Source organism: Colletotrichum siamense (genome assembly GCF_013390195.1).
Source record: "Colletotrichum siamense strain Cg363 chromosome Unknown KSG_Cg363_contig06, whole genome shotgun sequence".
Classification (NCBI taxonomy): domain Eukaryota; kingdom Fungi; phylum Ascomycota; class Sordariomycetes; order Glomerellales; family Glomerellaceae; genus Colletotrichum; species Colletotrichum siamense.
In genome coordinates, this window is record NW_023501019.1 from 369,685 (window position 1) to 392,507 (window position 22,823).

Sequence of the window (22,823 nt, forward strand, 5' to 3'; positions counted from 1 at the left end):
TAGGAGCCGCTCAAGGGACGAACCGCGCAGAATGCTGTCGACAGAGAGTGGCTGCAATAGCAAGTATCATAGACTCTCGAGGGCCAATCCGGAAGAGGAAACCTCATCATCAGGTGGAAAAGCAACGCCCAACTCTGAACGGCAGTCTTGTTGCACCCACTTCAACAGAAGAGGATGATGATGCCCACGGTGCTCCCTAATAGAGATAGTCCTCGCGAGCTGTCTTGGGCATCTTCACCTCGCCTCCTTGCGGGTGTGCGTGCGTGTTTGTGTAACCGACCACACCAAAGAATGGAAAGGGAGTTGGTTCAGAGGTCCCATGTCCCGCATGATTGGATGTCCGATGTAAGGGCCTGAACGAGGCTGCGTGCCCCGAGGAGCGTTGTCCTCTCCGGTTCCGCGTGGTCGGGCTCGGGTGGCGTCAGCCCGGGTCAGGGGTCGAGAAATATTCCCTCTTTTCTACACATTATGTGCCCCTTCCTTCACTCCCCTTGGCACCCGAAACCAAAAGGCCGGGATAAAGTCGTGTTTCTCTTGCTTGTTGAAAAAAAGTCCCGAAAGGTGAGAGAAAGACCCTCGATGACGGCTCGAGCCAACCCCCCCTAAAGGCCGTAAGTGAGGCCTCTTCATGTCTCGGCCGTAATGACCCGTCACACAGAAGCCTCGAAGATGCCAGCCTTCAGGTCGTGAAAACTGAAAAGTGACGGCAGCAGTCAGGATACCGTAGATTCTCTTTTCTGACTCGGCGTCCACCTAGATAGTCCTCCAGCGCCTCTTGCCTGATGTTCTGGGAGTGGGGGCCAATGCGGCAGGGGATACGCAGTGATACCTAATCATCGAGATGATCGTACACCCCTGACCAAGATCTGACATGAGGAGCAAGGATTTGTTATTTGGATTATGGGGGCCCCTGCTGTTTGGCTTGCGTCGAGGTGCATACGAAGTAATGATGAGGACACCAAGGAGCATTGTTTGCATCTAAAATCATGTCAGCTCCCGAAAAAGCAAGCATGGAATACCTTCCGACGCAGGCAAACCCTGTCGAAGATCCCGCCTGGGTGCTAGTCTTTGCTAGCCTATCATTCCGCGTCGAGGACGTCCCGTTGCCCATCATCGCTAGAGGACGCAGAATGGAGACGCATGCAAAATACTTTCTTCTCCCTTCGGGGGGGCCTTCGGGATGACTGCCCTTCGAAGGAAGCCGCGGCCTGTTGCTTGCGGACAAGGCGAGTCGTTCCTTGCTTTTTTTCGTCTGTTGTCCCGCCGCAGCACGTGCTGGGCAGATTTCGACAGGACCGAATGGGACGGGACGAATACGAACAGGCAGAGACATGCTGGTCTGCTGGCCCATTCCACCTCCACGGATTCTAGGTTTGCCGTTGACGCTAGGGCAAATTCGGCGAGATGTGGATGAACGAGTGATTGAGCCAGCTCTGATGTTGTTGGCATTGTGAAGGCCGAACGGGGCTGCCGCCAGGCGTCTGTCAAAGACTCGGTGGTCTGATGATCGAAGTTAGAATCGTAAGTTGACTTCAGCCTCACCGTGACAATGAGTCGAAGATCTCTGCACACTGGGAGCTGAACAGCCTGGTGGAAGAGACAGTGTGTTGATTCGTAGTTGTATCACTGATTGATTTGAAATATCATTTCGGAAAATGAGGCGGATGTCAGGACCGTCTCCGATTCGACGTCCCGGCAAGCTGGAGGAACGATACCTGCCCCCTGCGTCTCGTCACCCGGGGTGCGTGCCTATTAAATGCGGTTCGTAAAGAGAAAATGTGATGGAATGATCGAACAATATGTCCAAATTGAGACTCGTCTGCGAGGGGAATAGGTTTAACGTGCTGGAAATCACCAAACGCCGTCCAAGGCTCCGAGAACACACTCAATTACATAGACCCTGACCAAACTTCGCGACTCGCCAGAACGCCGCCAGCCACGACTATATCGCAGACCATGCCTACCACGATAGTGATGCAGGCTTCCGTGAAGACTGAAAACAAAAGAAACCCCAGGGAAAATCATAGATCCCTCCCAACAGACCCGTCAGGACTTGCTGTTGGCGCCCGACGTTGTAGATCTGGGGTCCCTCGAGATCGCAAGGAGCCTCAGCCCGATGTGTGCAGGAGCAGAAAAAGAAAAGAGCGTGGGCCGCTAGATTGAAAAGCTGACCAAATAACGCGGATGCTGGGCTCCCTGTCCTTTGGTTGCGAACCAATAGGAAGACCCGGACAGGGAAGCGGCTGTCTGATGGCGTACGAGTGCATGGGTCGCGAGACATACAAACACCCTTTGTTTGTATTCATCATGTCGACATGACAAGGCCGTGCCCAAAAGACAAATCTTTTCTCCCATGGTATGCTACTTCAGCCCGCCTGACGTACGTCCCAGTCTCACCGGTTCATGCTGAGTACCCACGACTGAGACAAGCAGCCCATCAGTGATGCGCCAAGAGCGTATCGGTCAAGAACCGTCCATGATCGCAGAGAAGGCGTAGCGCGGGTCGGGCTGGCTTCGGACTCGTGCGATTTCATTGGGAGCGAAGACGTCGCTGAAGATTTTGAAATCGCTCTTGTGGCCGGATGAGCTGCTGGAGCTCGACGATGACGACGAGCTACTCTTGGACTTGCTCTTCGAGCTGCTGCTGCTGCTGCCCTTACTCTTTTTGGCGATATCGTCAAGGATGCACTTGGCCGTACATTGTCGGTCGTCCTCGAAGGCAAACATGACGGCTGAGAACTGACCCCTCAACTCCGGATCGTAGAGAAAGACCTCGCGCCAGAGCTCTGCCAACTCCTTGGGCGGGTTGCGATATCCGTTGCCAAGACCAAAGTCGCCAATGACCACATGGTTGTAACCAATAGAGGCGCAAATTCTAAGCGCTGCTCGCATCTTGTTCCTTACCAGCTCACGCTCCGTCGAGAACGAGTATTTCCTGCCCATGTCGGTGAGCTTGGGCCAGCGCGCTGGCGGCATGGAGATGACCGGCAGCGATCTCCAATCCTTCATCTCTAGCGACTCGATTCTGTCTTGGAACTGGCGAAATCGGACTTGAAGACATGGAGTCAGTGCTTGTTCCGAGATCGTGGGTCGGTAATTGCTTACCAACGTCAGGGGAGTAGATGGCTCCCTCGATCGGTATGGGGTAGTTGGACGCCAAGTAGGTCTCCGGATGTGGGGCGGCCAGCGTTGCCGAGAGGTTGCTTCGACGGCATAGTCTTTCCTGTACCAGATCTCATTAACCTTCTGTTGACTCCAGAACGGTTCCACCGTCGTCATACCTCATATCCAACAACTCCCGTTTCCCAGTCTCCTCCCGGGCGTTTCTCATTGGCAGCACAGATGAACGGAATGCGAACGCCCTCGCTCTGAGCCCATCCGATGGCGCAGTCAACCGGATCTCCGTGAACGACGTCTGATGGCATTAGTTGGGAACCTTTCGTGAGGCCAGAAGATTGACTCACAGAATTTGGGAAGATCTGAACTCATGAAGCTGGGACGGTTCAGGCAAAGTTGCTCCAGAGGCTGTGCGTATAGAACCGAGTACGGAGGCCATTCGTCGCGAAAATGTCTGTTGACCTCTGGAATGAGCTTCTTTTTGGTGTCAGCCGCAACCTCGGAGGGCTTGATCTTCAAAGGCTTTGAAGAAGGCATCTCGGTCTCGTAGCAGTGAGATCAAAGACGGATGAGGTGACTGGAGACAGACAAATATCCGGACAAGTACTGCTCCCTATGGAGGATGGATGAAGGGGCTTGAAGATGAGGAACCGGGAGCATGTCGATGGGAGTTCTCTGGCCGACCTTAAATATTTATCTCGCAACGAAGAGGCAGTCTATCCAGCTTCAACAAAGTCCATGCCATGTCGAGAAGCGGCATGGAGGGTAGAGAGAAAAAGAAACCATGAGCATAGCTCTCTCTCTCTCTCTCTCTCGAGCCGCCATTACAGAGAAGCTGCTTCGCCTCTAGCAAGCGAGAGCGGTGAAGGATGAAGGAGGGGAGTGTAACCAATACTTGCCGGATCTCAGTCAAGTCTGCGACATTCCAGGGTAGTGTATAGGAAGGGCGCGTAAAGAGCGGGTGGGTTTGCGGATGGTCGTGATGAGATGTGTCTTGCTTATACAGAAACCCGGGTCGTGCTACATGAAGCCTCCCGTGGTCTTGGTTGGTGGAATCCGATCGAGATACTACTGCAATCTGCCGCAGTTATACGAGATCTTCCTGTCTCCCAAGATCTCACTTGAGATGTCTTTGCGAGCCGGGGGGAGAGTATTGGGGGCAAGCAGTGCAACCAGGGTCAGACATGTTGGCTCAGAGGGGAGCATGGGAGGGCGGACGGGAGCTAAGCAGCCAAGGCAGGGAAGGGAATGTAAGGCAGAAAGAAGCAGGGGCCCCCTTTTCTGATGGCATAGAAAGAGGAGGGAGGAGAGAATGCAGGGCCTAGCCATGTTGCTGGGCAGCAATAAGCAACCTAATGGGCGTGGAAGAAGCAACAAACCCAGCTTTGTGGTTCTTGGATCTCCACTAGGGTGTCCGATTTGCCAGGGGTTGGAAGCAATGAAGAAAAGGCGAGCAGAGTGAGGCAAGACGGGAGACGGGAGACGGGATGGTGGATCTTGCAAGACCCATGCTCGGAGGGAATGCCAAATTTGGGAGGATATTGGTTGTGAGGATATGCAGCTGTGAACCCGTAATTTGACCATGTTTGTCAGTCACATCTGGTGCTCTGACAACTGTGACAAGGTGCATCCGGCATGATTTGAGTATCGCTTGCAGAGATGGAAGAACAGTATCGGACCCGAAGAAATGCTCTGATCCCAAGACCACGTCCTGGGATTGCGAATCAAAGACTGCATTATCCCGAGGTCGTCACCCGTGGGTTGGTGTTTGGTGTCTCGGGAGTCGACGACCGGCGGAGCTGAGCCGGGTCCCTGCGACAGCAAGTCGGTCCGCAAAAGAGGAGCCGCCTGTGTGTGTTTGTCTGCTGCCTGGCATGGCGGAGTTGTTGATTGTTCTGGGGTTTTCACAATGAACAGAGAGGAACTGGAGAGAATCGGAGGTCGAAGGCTGTCTTGAAGTTGGTCAAAGGAAGAGAAAAGAAGCAGCAGCAACGCATTCGACGAGGTACATTCAATGTCGCAAGTACGTACCTGCCTACCTTCCACCTTCCTTATCCGCGATGCATCTTATCTAATCGGCGATAACACTGTCCTTATCTTATCTAAAGTGAGTCAAGGAAGGTCCGGCGGCATTGGAGCTTCCCATTGGCGCAGCACCACCATGCTTTTTTGAAGCTCCTGTTTGTCTGTCGCATGTCATCGTCGCCTTCGACGTCGTCCTCGCAGCCGCTTCCATCGCGCAACATCGTCCCGGAAATAGCCGCCGACGCATCGTGCTCGCGCCAGGCGACACCGGTATTCTTAACAACGAGGGACCCATACGATTGCCCTGCTCGACGAGTTCGCGACGAACCATGACGATACCCCGCCAATTCGTGAGGGCCCTCCCCTCTGCCAACCTCATTGGTAGACGACAGCTCATGACACAGTCCTGCCGGACAGTTGCGCAATTCTTGGATTGGAAACCCGATACAGAAGTTCAGAATGTCGTTGTCAACGGCTACGTTCGGTCCGTCCGGAACATGAAGACTGAGCAGTTTGTCAACATTGGTGATGGCTCAACAAGGACCCCTCTCCAGGCCATGGTCTCGAGGAGCCAAGACGAGAGGTGGGCAAACTCAGCTGCCCCAGCTTCGTACATGTCTCGGAACGTCTGATTATTCATAATCGAGTAGCTCAAACCTGCGAGTCGGTGCTGCAGTCCGCCTACGGGGCTCATGGGTTCCCTCCAAAACCGACGGCCAGACTCACGAGTTGAAGGTCGACAACGTGGAAGTTCTCGGCCCTTCCGACGCCAAGGTATGTCTCCAAAAGCATTCATTTCCTTTTCTTGTCCCATACGCCTAACACTCGCCCTTCGATAGACCTTCCCCATCCAGAAAAAGTACCAGACGCCGGAATTCCTCCGCACGATGCCTCATCTTAGACCGCGAATACCACTGAATGCCAACATCCTACGTCTGCGCTCAGAGGCCGTTGCTACTTTGACTCAGTTCTTCGCCTCTCGAGACTTTATTCAGACCCATCCGCCTATAATTACATCGTCTGATTGCGAAGGGGCCGGCGAGGTCTTCAATGTCACCACGGGGCCGGCCGAGACATCGTCCCCAGCACCCCATAGTCGCAACAAGAAGACCGAATTGTTCTTCCGCTCGCCAAAGTACCTCACCGTGTCTTCTCAACTTCATCTCGAGGCCTTGGCCCAGTCGCTTGGCCATGTTTGGACCCTCTCTCCGACATTCAGAGCTGAGCAGAGCGATACCACCCGCCACATGAGCGAGTTCTACATGCTGGAAGCCGAAATGAGCTTTGTCGACGACCTCGACGACGTCATGGACCTGGTTGAGGACATGCTGCGTGGGCTGGTCACGGGCTTATCCGGTACGCGGGCTGCTCAGGAGCTGCGTCACAGGCGAGCCCAGGGCAAGACACGAACCGCCGAGGACGATCTGGTTCCAATAGAAGAAGTCGAGCGTCGATGGAAGGGTATCATGCAAAACCCGTCATCTAGATGGCCACGCATTACCTACAGTGACGCGATCAAGTTGCTTCAGGCAGAGGGAGACCGTTTCGAGATTAAGCCCACCTGGGAAGGCGGCCTACATTCGGAGCACGAAAAGTTCCTTGCCAAAAGCTTGGGTGTTACCAATGAGGCCGGCGCTTACATGCCCGTCTTCGTCACCCACTACCCCCGCGAGATCAAAGCCTTCTACATGCGTACATCAGCCTCTTCGGATCTTGGACCTGATGAAGCTGGTGCGACGGTTGACTGCTTCGACTTGCTGGTGCCTGATTTGTGCGAGATTGCTGGTGGCTCTATGCGTGAGCATCGCCTGAAAGAGTTGCTGGCAACCATGGAGGCTCGTGGCATGATCCCGCCGTCCAACGGCAACGAAGCGAGCAACGCCAACGGCAACCTCGATTGGTATGTTGACCTACGCCGTTGGGGCTCCAACCCACATGGTGGATTTGGTCTGGGCTTTGACAGGCTTCTCAGCTACCTTGCGGGAGTTCCGAATGTCAGAGACGTGGTGGCTTTCCCTCGCTGGTTTGGTCGGTGCGACTGTTGAACTGCAATTACCAAAACGGCGGTTGGCGGCCCCAGGAATGAGAGTTCGTTAAGCTTTGCCTACCTTGGATTCTGGAAGCTGGCTTGATGAAACAAGCACGACGCGTGTTACACGGCGATCGACCGCCATGTGTTACCTTTGGAGGCCGAGTCCACTACCGAGTCACCTCGTGCTTGTGTGCCACGCATGCAGCGTCCCCATCCAGACAACCTGTTGCCCGAGACCTGGGTATACAACATGATGTCTTATCCTCCGGTGGCTTGCAGATGACAGATTCAGAAGCCCACGGAATGGTCACGCGAGGTTGCACGACAGACGGGTGCCGTTATCCTTGACCACAGTCTCAGACTTGTATCTCAGGGAAGCGATCGTCATCTTCGGCAGCTCTGGGTTGATGAATGTCATCCATCTCTGATTCCGAAGATGATCAAGGGAAATGTTCGAATCGACTCAAACTGCTGGGCCCATCAGGTGCCCAGTCGCTGGCAACACTCGTGTTGAGATCGGCCCTCTGCACGAGTTGCATGTTCATCGACTCGGCCACGCCAAGTCTTACACTCGTGGAACGTCACACAGCGCAAGACCCTGTATCATTATACCGTACTTGTACAATACAACTCTGGATGTCTCGAGTTCCCCTTCACTTGGCACAGATTTCTTCACCGTTCTTTCTGCAAAGACACCGCAAGAGTTGACATAAGTTAAGCAGGTCAACTGATATTTGTCTCGATCTAACCTTCTGCACGTCGACTATTCGAGGTCCAATTCACCGGAACGTTACCTCACTTGAGACTGGAATCGTGCGACATGACAGGGCTGCATCGGTTACCTGTCGGCTGCTTAATAGCAATGAGTTCTCCCCGGCGAATCTGGCGATGCATGGTGGCAGGGAACCAAGACTCCATCACTTTCGAGAAAAGTTTGATGATATCACTGCGGCTCTTCTCCCCAAACCTATGAATTGCATTGACTTGTCTCTCTGACAAGCAGATAGATAACCTCTCAGCGGGCGGCCCGTTCGCTCGGACGTTGGCGAATTACGCAACAGCTACAGCCTTCTACTGCATGACAAACAACTTCAATGACTATAGGAAGAGTCTTCATATGACCAATAGCAAACTGTACGGTACCAACAACAACCGTCGAGTCAGCAAAGAACATGTCTCTTGTAGTGACACTGCTGCAATAAGTGAGAAATTACGTGCACGAGCAGGTACTTGGTTCGCGGCTCTCGTGCGACGCCAGTGTGCAAAGGACCTTGAAATTGGAAACAGCAGTACCTTCAAGTCTTGAAGAGCTAAGCTCATTGTCTCAACAGCCGCCGGGTTACTGATCCGCTATTTCTTCAATGTTAGCTCGCAACGAGATACGCAGACTAAGCGCGCTTGGAGATGACGCAGCATCCGAAGAATGCAGAGGATCGAGAGCATCAGACGTCGAGGCACGGTCTGTACATCACGAACAGTGCAAAGAGCTAGAGCAAGCTGACTTTGAACCACCGGCGCGCTCGCATCGGCGACGAATTCGCGGCCAGTGACACTTCCCCACATTCCCAAGACGAGATCACTTGCAACTGTAAAGTCTCACCGCTGCTGAGTCGTCGCTGAGCGTGCGTGCGAATACGCAATACGGGTCCCGTTTGCCCCAAGGCCAGGCAATTTCACTGCATCCGTCCAATTTAGTTTCATCTAGAGAAAAGCTTAAACCCACCAGCGACCTGCCAGCATGGAACAAGTTGTGTCGTCTTTCAAGTTCACTAAAGTTTGATTGGATTTTGATTACACATGCGGATTTTCGGCACATCGGAATTGCGGCATAGCGGCATGACGGCAACGCAAGACAGGACGAAGATCAGTTGGGGCATTTGCGAGCCCTCAGACGAGACGGCAATACGGATGGATACTCGCAATACTCACTCAAGAGCGATGATAACCGCCAACCATGATGAATCTCCACCAAATGAACAGGGCTCGGCGCTGGCATCGCCAAGGGATGAGCCTCTCTTAGCTTCACCCGTTGCTGTCCCTGTAAGCCCAAAGTAGCAGCAGGTGTTGACAACGAGCCGGCGCTTTGCAATGAACATGCGCACGCCAAATCTGCCAAGCATCTTGGAGAATGCTTGGCAAGAATATTGATCCAAGAGCAAACGCGAATCTTTCTTGGCTTGAGGGTGATGCGAAGACTGAAGACAGTGCGCGTCACGGCACCAAGCCCCGACCGAGGAAAGTTTTGGCGACCGACGCAGGACAGAGCACAACTGACACGGTGTCACTACTCAAGCCGCGAAACTCTCATCCACTGGCTGAGGACTGTCGAATGTTTAACCAGCCAGAAACTGTGCATCACGGATGGCCCACCAAAATGACATCAATTCATGCTATGTCCCTGGGCAGTATCCACTGCTTGAGAGGTCCTTGAGAGGTCGTTTTCGCTGGTTTTCGGATCCGGATGGCCACCGTTGGCTAAGTGATCCGTCTTCCGAAGTTCCGCACTCACATAACATCTCCTGGGCTTTAAGCACAAACGCCGAACAAAGTGCACCTGAACTGTACAGCAGATCAGCAAAAGCTTCGCCTGAAGTGGAGGGCTGGGGCAAGACCTTGATTGGCATCCAAGCGCCCATGTCACAGCGCCTGTCTTACCAGGGAGAGCGAGATATCCTCATTCACGGCAATCAAATCCGGCATCCTTTCTTATCAATAACAACGCATGACAGACAAGACCCTTGGCTAAACCCGCTGCCTGGATTCCGTTCATCCCCACAACCCGCTGCGAGTAGGTGAGCGAGCATTATGCGCAGTACGTACGGACAGCCTCTCCAGTGGTTGCCTGTCTCGACATGCACACCAACATCAAAGATACGAAGGGCCTTTCAGAGCTGCTGCTTACTCCGATTTTGCCGGCCCGCATGCCACGCCACGAGGTATCCAGGATGGCGCTATCGATAGCGCTCTGCCGTCAAAGACTAGTGCGGACTACTCCATCCCCCTCGACCCTAACGCCGTCGATGTGCTGAGAGGGCCGCGTAAGCAACCAACCGGGAGCTTTTCTTCGACAGGAAATCCCCCCTTATTAAGCCACGGGCACAGAGTTCCCCACCGCGGAAGAAGCATTCGCTTTCGGGCTCAAGCAGGGGATAGTAGTCAAGGTGGTGGGGCTCACGGCGTGCGTCGAACGAATGAAGGTCGACATGGCGTGGTGATGACACTCAGTATCGAATTAAGCTTAAGCACACCCTCGGGATTACCTGTGGAAAAATGACCAAGGGACGATTAATTTGCGCAGACTCCCGGCCTGTGCGCCTTTTCCTGGCCAAGGAACGTGGTGAATCACACCCACTTTAAGCTTGTCGGAGTTGGCTCTCCTTTCCCGGGGGAACGCAAACGAGTGGTCTCAAGGGGACCGTTGGCGATGATGTGGCCTGACGAGCAGACGTTCAGCTCTTCGGATCTGCCCATCTGGCATTCCATCGCGAATCGTCGAAACAGTCCGATTCTCATCTACGCAGTAGGGGAGACGCTTGCAATAAGCTGCCCTGTTGCAAGGGTTGAAAACACTGGCGATGGGTCATACTCCCATCAGTCGCTAAGAAACAACCGCCGTTCACGTTCGATAATGCGGCCATCGGTCGCGAGGGGATCCAAGCTTCCCACAGGCTGCCGCCGAGACGGCGTTTCCAAGACTCCGTGGTGGTTCACCGGCGCCGAGTCTACTGCCTGCTCGTCGCCAATGAAAACACATCGTTTGTGTTTCTTTTGAGTTGTTGACAAGCCGCCAAGCTGCATGCGACAAGCCTTTTGGGCCATCGGCTACGATGCTGAGCAGTCGCCAATATCTCCATCCTTGTCAGGGCCCTCGGCGACTCTGTACCAAGCGTCGCCGTTGGCTAAGACGGCCGCCTAATGACTGATATGCTAACATCATTTGTTGCGTTCTTTGCGATCTCATCTCCGTCCGTGTGGCATGCACAGGTGGATGGCGGCCAGCACTGCCTCAATGCCAATGCATCGATCGGGCGGCCACCAGCGGAATACGATGCTGCAAAAGTTAGGGCTAACCAACGTCCTGGAACCTTTGAACCACCGTTGGCCGGTGGCCGACGTATCCGGGCACCTGGCCGCAAATCGACTGTGAAGCGGCACCGTTCTGTGCCGTTTAAGCGGGACCCCTTGTCGACATCCGCTCGTTTGCCCACCCGTATCCCGGCCACCTGCCCGCAAGGGACTGATGGCAAAGGAACTTTGTAATAAGCTCAAGTCAACCACCAACAGGCACGCCAAGGATCTCGTCCTTTCCGACAGAAGGCTACCAAGGAGCGAGAAGTTCCCTCGACCCTCGAAAGTTCCCCGGGGAATCGGCCGGCCTCGAACGTCACGCTACGTCCGGCCTGCATCCTACGAGCGGCGTGCGATATGTTCACCGCTGTGATCGGATCTGGCTATGGCGCCGGGCAGGGCCTGCTGACAAGACTTTGAGCTCCACGGCCAGGTGCTTTCATGATGCAGCAGGCAGCCGTGCCCGGCCATGTGAAGCAATCGTATCTGGACGACAGATTAGAGTTGTGAAATAATGGGCCGCTCTTGACGAGTCGATTTCTCCTCGACGCCGCTAATGCACTTCGGGCCCCTGCTGCACACCCATCTCACGGCGGACTGTTCATCTTTCCTCCAGCAACAAGACGGAAGCATAGTACTTCTGTGACAGACCACCTCTACCTTTCCGTGGCGGGCCCAACATGGCATAATCATTGCTAGTGGCTGTCATTCACGCTTCGGTCGACCGCACCCTTGGGTTGCAGAAGCGATGCCAGTGATCTAGCTGCAGCTCAAGCGGACCTTGGCCGGAGTGTTGACCGCCAAGCAGATCGGAACTAGCCTCTGGTCGTAATCCATATCAGCCTGCGCCTGACCGCAGCTTTGGTGTATAGCCTAAGCCTGACCAAGACATCTCACACACCATCTCGTTGAACTCTGATGATTTTCAGTCGACGAATGGCACGACAGGCACAGGGCCCAGAGAAAGGGTGCTGCCTAACGCAGGCAAGATTTGGCGCATGCTTTAGCCGCAGGTTGCCCGCAACTGGGCATGCCGTGGCCACGTGAAGCTCCGCAAGAATATTTCCCTAATCAACAACAGGCTTTGGGGGCGTTGGTAGGTGACGAGACGTCGTCTACTACTCGCCCGTTTAATATGATACCAACTCAAAAGTGTCCCACTCATGATGCATCGAAGGCTTCAGACTCTGAGGATGCGCCTCAAAGCAAGCATAACTTGACGTTGAGTTCGATGGCATAGGTTGCGGGCGCTCAACAATGTTGAACCCAGAATGCGTATCCATCGACGAGCGGCCTGCTGGTCGACCTGTCGGCGCAAGTCGGCCACAAACTGTCACTATCCAACCCTTGAAGATTTGGATTCCGTCAGTGATCAACGGTTACTTGCTCGATCTCAGCTTTTTGTCCGACGTTCGGTGCCACCAACGGCTCAAGTTGCCCACTCCAGTCACAACACCAATGGAAGTCTGCACTGCATACTGCGTACAGCACCAACAAGCGATGTACAAGGCAGGCACTTCCCCAACGTTGTCGACAACAGCCCGGGCATCTTCATGCGGAAGCACGCAACTAGACAACAGATGATTAGCTGTGTTTGGCTACATTAGGCGAGGGCGAGTACTGTCTGATGCGCGTACGAGAGCAACCGAGTGAAAGTCTTGTGGCCCCGAGAAAGTTTGCAGGCCGGCTAAGATTGACCACACTTTGACTCGCAAGACTAATTGTTGCGTCTTTGGCGCTTGAGACTTGAGCTGTCATATCATGGCACCCACGAGTTCCGCTGTTTAGCATGCAATATGGAATATTGCATTCCAGTGCGGGCAGTCAGTGCTATGCGTGCGCCGCAGCATATCGCGGTAGCTCGTCGACGACTTGCGAAGCAAAGGCATCTTGCGGTCTGCTCGAAAGGAGGCTGCTCAGAGCTTTGGCAGATGTGTGAAAGAACGATGTCGATTCAATCGCCTATATCGTCGCCAACATCTGAAAGCCATGATGCCGTCCGTGGTCAAGGGCGTCTGCTGCGAGCATCCGTGACTAATCATGACATCCAAGTCTGATCTGGCCGCTCAGTCAGCGGCGATAAGTCTGCCAAGGAACAAGCGCCGAAGAGTTGCCAACATGTCAAAAAGGTTGCATCCAAGGATCTATCTGGGGAGAGACTCTCAGGGAAACGGGATGCTCGGTCGCTTCGGGTTCGACAGCAAAACACACCCAGCGATGCCTACGACATCTATTCTTGTCCCTGATGCGAGGGGGCCTTGGCAGCCTCCTGTCCCTGAACGCCAATCCTTATTTCTCGATAATTATCGTTTCCCTTCTCCGAGACGACATCCCTTCTTTTTTTACACTTTGATTTAGGGTTTGCTGTCACGACACATCCTTTTTATGCGGCGAGTCAGGGTGGGAAGCCAAGCATCGCTGTACCTGACGCAACAGAACGTCGGCGGCCGAACTGCTGGGTTGTGGGCGAACTGGGGCGTCTGATTCGGTTGGCGGCATGCTAAAGTGGTTTCTTGTAGGCGTTGACTCAGCTGACAATCGCCCAACTGTCGCCGCTTGAAAACGTACCGGGCCCTGTGGAGGCTCATTGTCAGCCTTCGGCTAGGGCGAGCAGGGGAGCGATGATGTGCCCAGCCGGAGGCTTTTCTCGTTGATTATACCTTCTTTTCTATTGAGGCTATACTTGCTGAATATGCTAGAGTCTTGACCCTGGCGATGTATCACCTTGATATCGGGCTGAGCTTCGGATATCGCGATACTTTCTTTCGGACATGTTGGACGGCGTGCAGCGTGGCAGCAAGGTCCAGAAGAGGGTTCGTTGGTCGCAACCTTACGAGAGTCCTTGGTTGGCAATTGTGTTGACAAGTCAGCATGTTGGAGCACGCCAACACGCCAGCGGGACCCTGAGAAAGTAACCTGGAGGCTGGGAAAGCGTATTCGTACGTCAAGTACATTTTCCGTACAGGCATGCAGGCTGCAGCGAGGAAAATACGGTTATTCGTACCCTCCTGCAGGATCGATCCCACACCGGCACCCTGAGACGGAGTCGAACAGGCAGGCAGACAAGCAAACATACGGGCAGATGGGATGGCGGGCAGGTTCGATTAAGGTAAGCTCGGGCGAGGTGGTCGCACTGGGCAAGCAAATCGACGGCCTGCGGTTGGTTGGGCTGACGCCTTGCTGCTGTCATCCTGTGCCCTCCCTCCCTCCATCCTACGCCTACGCCTGCGACTGCGACTCAAACTACGGCGGCGGCACAGTCATCGTCTGGGCTGGGCGCGGGCTGCTAGACCGTTTCGCCCGCCCGACGGCGCGTCCTTTCAGCCTATTCGACTGCTTCTGCAGCGGGATCATCATTATGAAACTGCAAACGGCATGCAGTAAGCCCAGTGGTGGTGAGGCTCTGGTGCCTCGGAAAAGGCTCCCACCGGCTGCCGCGGAATCGTGTGTGGCGGCTGATTCGGTGAGGGTAACAGCCAACAGCGATATAGACTTTTCTCTCTGCGCTTATGTACAGCGGCGATCCGTTGCAGGGCGAGAATACCCACGCAGCCACGGCATCCTCAGACAAACCCGTCCATCAGCCTTTGGACCTTGGGGGATCCTGTCAGAGATACCCGCGCGGGCAAGCACGGCTCACCCGAAAGCGAATGACCCGGACTTTAACAAGGTCGCAACGATCTTAACAATAAGCTTTTCCCCTTGGCCCCTCCTGGGTCGCCCAAAAGCCACCACAGACACACAGTTCACAGCGAACGACGAGTGGAAGCCGCCGCCCCGTCTGATTAAGCATCTTACTCGGGACGGTTGGCACGAGAAAGAAGGTTGGGGCTGCGCTGATGGCACACTCTATCTGCTGCGGAGGCAAACCTTGGGTCAACTTGTGAGAACTTCGAGAACATGGGCCACCCCAGGACGCACACCCCGAGGCGATAGACCAAAGCCGCCGTGGAATGCGTACCTACTCGAATACCGCTATCTGGCGTTCTATTGCGCGCTTGTCCGCCTCGCTTCCGTGGGCCAAGCAGAATCCCAGCGTATAGAGAAAGAGGGATCGATGTCCATGCTGACCGTTCGCCGGGCGCGTCTCTATTTTTCCAGAAACCTTTTCTTCGGACCCGGTGCCGCTCCAGAGTCCGACGAGGCCCCCATAGCTGCGGAAGCCTGAAGGGGGGAGGGGTGGGGTGGGCGTGGATGGGGCCAAGACCTTTCTTCTCGGTCTTATTCGTTTATGTACTTTGTCCCTACGTCCACGCCCCCTCTCCCTCGTCCTTCCCAGAGGAGCATCGCCAGATCCCAGAGGAGCTGTGAGGTATGCCAAGAATACCAAGACGACGCTAGGAGCAGTGGCTGACAACGCTTAAATTCATGCTTAAACCTGCTCGTGGTGCAATGGCGTTTGCTTGGCTCAGCGCAGCAGCAGCACACAGCAGCAGGCCAGTTTTCAGCCGTCTTTTGCTTGCTCACTGCTGCTGCGTTATTACAGATTCCCATCCAACCAAAAAGGCGCAATCCGTGAAAGCCGCTTTTTGTTTAGCTCGACCCTTTCGCCTGAGACTAGGCTCGGTCGTTTTGGTCAATCTGCGATCGTGACTGGACGGCCCGCCAAGGGCCATTGCATCTGGCGCCTTTTCGCTTACCAAGTATTCGTAAAAGCCCACACTGCAGACATCAGGCACCGCATACCCGGCCGCCTCTCCTGCGGCACACACACCTCAAAAGGTCCCGCTCGCAATTTTTCTCGCATTTGATGGAGCAGGAGGGGGCGACGCACTCGAGCGGGAAGGAGACTGAGGAAGAGGCGCAACGAAGATACGACCCGTCAAATCATGTTGGACCTAAACAAACCGTATCCCCGGCCTGGTCCCAGGGATACGAACGCTGTGTCCGTGGGAATGCCAACCTGGCCTTGGCTCCCCAGTCAGCTAGGCCCGGTGCTAAAGCTCTTGGTGCATGCCTCCTCGTTTGCGCGCAGGCGCTTCGAGGCATCATCCTGATAACACCCCGATGAGGATCATCGCCAAGATATGCCCTGGGGCTAGTGGTGGCCCTTTCTTGTCTGCTGGCTGCCCAGGGCGCCGAGGCGGTAGAAACAGCGGCGTTTTCTTGTCAAAGTCCACATTTCAATACTCGATACGGATGCAACGGGGCCCGATGCGGTTCAATTTACAGGCAATTCCGAGGAATTGATGAGCGATGATCCTGCCGGCCCTCCAGCTCTCCGCTTTGCTGCCTCACGCCCCCCCTTTCCCCCCCCTCGTTCACGGCTCGACTCCAAGGAACAGTCCTCGAACAGAGTGGGAACGACGCAGGCCGAGGACCCGGAACATTTTTTAAGAGAGGAAGGGAAAAAAATGTCGCGCGCTCACATTCTCTCACTGTGTCAATTCTGCCGAGTTGCATTAGAGTACGGCTAGCAACGCTACGCTACCTAGATTTCGAAGAGAGGGGGATCCCAGCGGCGACGACAGATGCCCAGCCGACGCCTGGTGCCCGGGGTAGATTAGAGACCGCTTTTACGGTTTGCCGTGCCGCCGCCCTCGTTACCCACCTGCCGCCGCAGCTGTCATTGAAAGAGGAGGATCATCATTGCCCCTGGCCCCGTCGAAACGAGGCAATTTCACCTTCCGTGGGCCCGCATCGTCGACGATCGGTGCGGTTCCCTCGAGATGAAGATCGTGAAGCGGTAGCAAAGAGAGGCAGAAAGGGGTTTAGTCACAACCCCAGCCCGGAACTATCCATGCCGTGCTGACGAGTCGAGCGCCTGTGGCCCGCGGAGTCGCTGACTCGAGAAGGGCCCAAAAAGCCGAAAGTTGCTGGACTGGACGGCCGCCGCGTGCCACACTTGCACGGCTGCCACGGCACCGGCTGCAATTAAGCAGCTGCTACCCTTTCAAATCAACCATAATAGCGTATTAGCTCTCGGGCTTTTCTTGCTCGTTGGGGGTTGGTTCGGATCAGCTCCGCAGGGCTGATGGTCTGCTTCTCCCACCAAAGGCCGCGCACGCGCATTCCCTTTGTCGTTCGACTGCGCTGCCTTCGCTGCGACCTGATCGGCTTCTATGATAGTCCTGGTTTAGTGCTTGTTTCGAGATCCCAAGCTGCTGCTGCTGAGCGACTGCCAGGACGGAGAACCCCTAAAAAAGGAACGCAAAAGTCTATCTCGGTTCATTCTCCGCGACCTAGTTACGACGGCGTGCCAGGTGTTCCGGCACCATCATCAAGGGAAGGGATAAGGACGCATACTATGACGAACTCGGGTTGGGGCAGCTGGCACGCCGGCACCGACTCGGCCATCACACATACATCATCATCATCTGTCATCTCTTTGGAAGAAGACATGTGTGCGAAATATGCTAAAGATGAGGAGATAGATGCCTTGTTTCCCGAGATTGCGCACGCGCGTTACGAATGAACCGGATCGTCGGCGCCCTTGGACTTGAGGAGGGGGGCGTGGTGGCAGGTTCTTCCTGTTTGGCGGCCTAGGAGTACAACACGGGTAAACGGGCAACGAAAGCACAGGTTGCTGGTGGCCCAGCGCTATCGCTACAGGCTGCTACCTGGGTTTTTACTAACCTAATACCAGAAGGATTAAACGCTCACCCCCACCACACGCACCGGAAATCCCGTTCGTCCAATTTGAGGGGGTCGTCTATCTGACAACCTTAATACCACGGCGCTCCTTGGGGGAAGGGGGGGAGTCAGGTGCGTGCACCGTATGGGCTGGGTTGTTAGGTGTGTGGTTCGAGAAGCATTTCCCCAAACGGCGCTGCAGCAGCACATGCCGGTGTCCCGTGGTCCATGCTGCAATGATGCTGCGTGCCTTGTATCCGTACCGCCGCAACACCTTTTTGCCGTTGTTCCCGTTGACGGGATGGTAAGATGGGCCACAGGGCATTTCTGAGCCCGGGAACGCTTTTGGTCATTGTACCCGGCATCCTGGGAGAGCAACAGGACCGTTGGGGGCGGTGCACGCGGGTACTCGAACGGTTGGATCATCACGGTTTGTATGGGACAGGAGGGACGTTTGTGACGGGCAATCAGGGCGTTGCACATGTATACACTCCCAACTGCCTTTGCCCATTTCCTTTCCCGTTGGGCCCCGTCGGGTTTGGGAAGGAGCTTGTTGCACCGCCCAGACGGTTGTTCGTTGGCGAGACTTGGGAGCCGAACATCGTTGGACCGGGTATGAGTGCGACATGTCAACACACACACAGAGACACACATACACAAACACAACGGGCGAGTTCGAGTCTGGTGTACGACCTCCCAGGTTTTACCTCTGTCTCTTGTGTGCGTGTGGGTGTGTCAAGCTCTCCCAATCTCGGCTGTATCGTCCTCTGTACACCCTAACCTGATTTCGAGTCCGGTTCGGGAAGGTCAGGAGACGGATTGAGCATGTTGTTGGTGCGTTGGTGCGGCACGGTTGGTGATCTCTTCGGGGGTCTGGATATTGAATTGTTGGTGGCGGACTGCTTGTTGGAGGTGATACCAGGGGGGCGAGGGGACTGTTTGCGGGCTTGGCTGTAGGATGCCAATTTGGACCTCATCGTCTTTACTTTCTGAAAGTTACTCGCAGTATCTGGGATGCTGTCCTCTTCTGCGATGCTTACGTCCTGCTCGCGAGCGATGTCCCCGGGAGACGGTGCATTTCGCGGGGAAGCAGGAAATTGGGGATTGGAGCTTATCCGGGGCGGGCGGGGTTCAGAACGGACTGCTACCGCCGGCCTTCCGGCACGTCCGGGCGGCGCTGCGTTGATCGGCCTCTGTTCCTGGGCCCGTTGGCAATCTTCATCAATCTGACTTTGCAAATTCTCGCCTTACCTTTGTTAATTGCAGGGGCACGCATTGCCGGCGGGTTGCGGCGTGGCCGGTGGGATTCTTTGAGATATCGAGGCACAATGTACGACGCTTTTTAGGCTCATCTTCCCCGGATCTCGCTGTCAGAAGTTAACTACCGCTTACAACTCACATCTCGGAGGAGTCCGGTGACGATGCGTGATACGGAGCACTGGCGATGGCCCAATCCCGGCGCGCACGAATTTAACCAAGAAGTTTAAAGAGAATAAGGGGGGAAATGGCCGGTGTGTGTGGAAAAATCCTGAGACGAACTCGTCGCCCGCCAGAGGGAAGGGAGAATTAAGCTTGAAGTATGATTGACTGCCAAGGCTGCCTCGGCCGGGGGGATGCTTGGTGACAGGTGGGATGTGGCCGGGCACAGCGCGCGTGTGCGTCCGTCCTCTAGGTGGGATTTCATTTTGGCTGTGAGAGTGATGATGCCTTTTCGGCGGCCGAGGGAGGTTTGATTGCAACGGACGGACGGGCGGTTCGGAGGTTCCTGTTCCTGTGTTGCGGTGGCGGGGCGGGTGTAGTTAGGGAGTTAGTCTTAACCTTCTGTTCCGGGCGGCCGTTGTGGGATGACGGTGACGATGCACGGGGTTGGGACTCGGGCTGTTGCTGGCCTGAGATTACACTTACACAATGTGCGATTGTACGGTTTACTCTTTCTTGGGGATGAGGGCGCTTGCTCACTTCCCGGCTTGCGCTTTTTGCTTGATGGGATGAAAGGTTCCTTTAGGGTGGGAGCTTGCGAAGGCTCCGGTTGGGGTTTGGCGGTGTGGTAGGTTTCTGAGCATCATGAGATTACCGTCCGCCGGTGTAGGTTGGTTCGTTGGCACTGCCCGTTGTGATGTACGTGGTCTACGGGAGGGTTCCCACCTGGGACGACGACCACCGTGCCACGCAACGGCTGTGACGTGCACATCAACGGCGCACCGGACGTGACGAGGCGCGAGGGAGGCTGTGTAATTGAATCGCCTCTTGCTTCGACGTTCAGATCGTCCAGCCGGGTTTGCGTGTGAACCTAGGTACTTACTCCCCATCCGGCAAGTCTGAGCAGGTGTCTATCTGCTGCTGCCTCAACTGTATGCGGATTTTACGTTTTTGACACTCGGTTTCTGGGACGTCAGTGTGACCAGTGCTTTCCTCCCTTGAAGTTCGGATTGATTCTGGCGCTTCTACGTCTTCGCTCGTGTTCTATTGGAGAAGAGCGATCCAGACGGCTGGGTTGGGGTGTGTTTGGGAGAGCGAGGATGGGATGGAATCATGCCGAGGGCTGGCTGATTGGATACATCGGATGGTCTGGGTAGAACCTTGAGTTTCCTATTGCGGAAAGCATACAGAGCGTGTGGAAAATGGAACGTCTTGTTCGCAAGAGGCAGCCGGGTTGTCAGCGTCAGCCGCGCGGATGTGTCCGTGGATTGTGCATGAACGTTTCTCTCGACATCACCATCACCCCTCTTCCCTCCCCCTTGCACATCCATCGCCACTGCGTGTTCATCATGAGGGGGAGGTTACGATTAACATAGATCAGCATCGCCATCAGAGGGCTGAACGGCATTCGCATGAAGGGAGGGATGCTATTTTCGGGGCTGAACGGTACGTTCCCCCACAGCGGCGGCGTTTCTGGTAGAGCAGCCGCATGAAAAACTGTACGCGTCTACGGCGTATACGATGCCAAGGTTAATTGCTTTGTGGGCATGGCTGGCCTGGGCTGACAGAGGGACAAGGGCCAGCTGTCGGGGAATTACTAGCACGACTATGGGCGAGGGTGACTGGGGAGCAATAGCGGTCTTTATCTTATGGACAGCGGTTGGATTTAGGGTTTGCGGTGGACGGGCGCGGGTGTTTGGGTGGCTTCGCGGTTTTCTTGGTCTTTGCATGATTTAGGATTATTTTTGACAGCTGGGCTGAGGCCGGCCGGGGTGGGAGGGAGGGGGAGCATCAGCCACTTGGTTTGGGGCCCGGTGGAGGCCAAGACCCGGTGCGGCGACGGCGAGGGCGATGCGGAACGGACTGTGGGCGGACGGAACGGGCGCGGGGCCAGGGGGGGTTTAACTGGCGATGATGTCGTTTCGGTGGGGGAGGGGGTGAGTGGTGACGGAGTCAGTTATGGTTTGGTCTTGATATTGGGATTTGCCAAGTGAAGGGGGTACACGAGGCGAGGCGAGATTGTGTGTGTGGTTTTCTGGGCTTGGCGGGTTGCGGATATGGGTGCGTTGTAGAAGGGAGGTTTGATGGAATACGCGGACAACTAGACTTTCGTGAGAGAGGTGTTTTGGTGGTGTGGTTCCTTTTGGTGATGTCGATAAGTTAAGGGATGATGAATACAGCCTGAGTCAAGGCGCGGCTTCATTGGTGATGTGAGGGAAACCGGAACCGAGCGGCTGGGTGGCGGTGGTCTGTGTAAGGCCACTCTTCTTGCAACTGCCTGTGCATGAAGGAAGGACGTTTGTTCAGTGACGCGAGACTGTTTGCTTGATGTGTCACTATTCATGGTGTAGGCTGCCGACATGACGGTTTCGGTGTCGGTGTCGGCGTATTGTGGTGGTTGTTAGCGTTTTGCTGCCGTCTGGGCGAAGGGAGAGCGCAGAGACAACGAGACCGAATTGATGACGGGGGCTATAGCCCGGAAGCTCTAGCTTCTTTGGCAAACTCTTTGAGACCAAGGTGCAACCTTTTTGGGGATTGGGTTGAGTCTTGTCCGTTGGAATGCGAGGGATTGTCATGGTTGTGGAATTTGGGCTATGATGAGGTTTATGTCGGTGCCTTGGCCAAATTACGTGTTGGAGGATGCTTCTTCTTCCTACCTTACTGCGGCTTACTTTCCGCTGCAGCTGTCAGCTTCCTCTGAGGGATCTCGCCCGATCTCTCCTCTTGGGACGAAGGACCTTTCTGCCAGCGATTCCATGGTGCGGTGGAAGCTACTTAGTGCACCGCGGGCGGCCGGACACGCCCCCCCTGGTGAGGCAGGTGTACCTTATTTCTCTGATCGCCGGGCTTGGCTTATTTGCGCATCTACATTCCGAGTTTGAACCAAGAAAAAGTTCCCACCCGTCCCCCCGAGTTTATTTGCGTCCTCGGGGGGCTACGCCGTGCTATCTTGGTGCTAATCTGGGTGAGACGGATGCGAAGAACATTGAAAACGAAAAAAAGGACACTTGGACAAGTCGTTTCTTTCTTGGCCCTTCCATCACAGGCGATGAGTTCTCATCTATGTCCCGTCCTGGGATAGGTTGCTCGTGAAGATGGATTATCCGGCGCGGGGCGTCGGTCAGCGGCGCTTGGGGAATTGGAATCTTTGAAAATTTACCTTTGTCGATTACCTTTGGTGCTAGCGGAGTGACCCGATGGAACGTGGGAGGACGGGCGTGTAGGACGGAAGGGCCAGTCAGCAGCGGGCGGTGTGCTGTCCTGAAGCTTGTTGACGTGCTCCGCTGGATGTATCCGCCAGGATCCATGGCTTCTTCTCTACTCAACTGTGTGAATGAACGCAGATGGGACAATATGGGGGGTCTTGGCGAATCATGAATCGGGGGTTTTCCAACATGAATCGTGGATAGATGGAGATGGGGGCAGATTTTGTGGGAAATTTCAGCGGTGGTTTGAGCTGGTATTCCAGAACGCACTTGTCATGTTCACGCAGCCAATCTATTCAAACCTTGCGGCTGAGGGAAGGGGAAAAAGCTGGGCTGGATCTTCTTGCTCTTCAACGGGATAAGGTATGCTCTACATATTGATC

The 22,823-nt window shown here is 55.0% G+C and overlaps 3 protein-coding genes across 3 annotated transcripts; 1 reads left to right on the top strand and 2 right to left on the bottom strand.

Moving 5' to 3' along the window:
• Positions 1-2,463: 2,463 nt before the first annotated feature.
• Positions 2,464-3,654, bottom strand: CGCS363_v009118 (uncharacterized protein; the record flags this gene model as incomplete). Its single annotated transcript, XM_036640967.1, has 4 exons — positions 2,464-3,050; positions 3,106-3,223; positions 3,282-3,415; positions 3,465-3,654. The coding sequence occupies 4 exons, from the start codon at positions 3,652-3,654 to the stop codon at positions 2,464-2,466; spliced, it is 1,029 nt and encodes a 342-aa protein (XP_036493198.1).
• A 1,817-nt stretch (positions 3,655-5,471) lies between these two features.
• CGCS363_v009119 (Asparagine--tRNA ligase) lies at positions 5,472-7,187 on the top strand (the record flags this gene model as incomplete). The annotated part of the gene is made up of 3 exons (XM_036640968.1): positions 5,472-5,725; positions 5,793-5,916; positions 5,982-7,187. The coding sequence occupies 3 exons, from the start codon at positions 5,472-5,474 to the stop codon at positions 7,185-7,187; spliced, it is 1,584 nt and encodes a 527-aa protein (XP_036493197.1).
• Positions 7,188-22,169: 14,982 nt separating this feature from the next.
• On the bottom strand, positions 22,170-22,542 carry CGCS363_v009120 (uncharacterized protein; the record flags this gene model as incomplete). Its single annotated transcript, XM_036640969.1, has 3 exons — positions 22,170-22,190; positions 22,243-22,334; positions 22,395-22,542. 3 exons carry the CDS (start codon positions 22,540-22,542, stop codon positions 22,170-22,172), a joined length of 261 nt encoding a protein of 86 aa, XP_036493873.1.
• Positions 22,543-22,823: the final 281 nt, after the last annotated feature.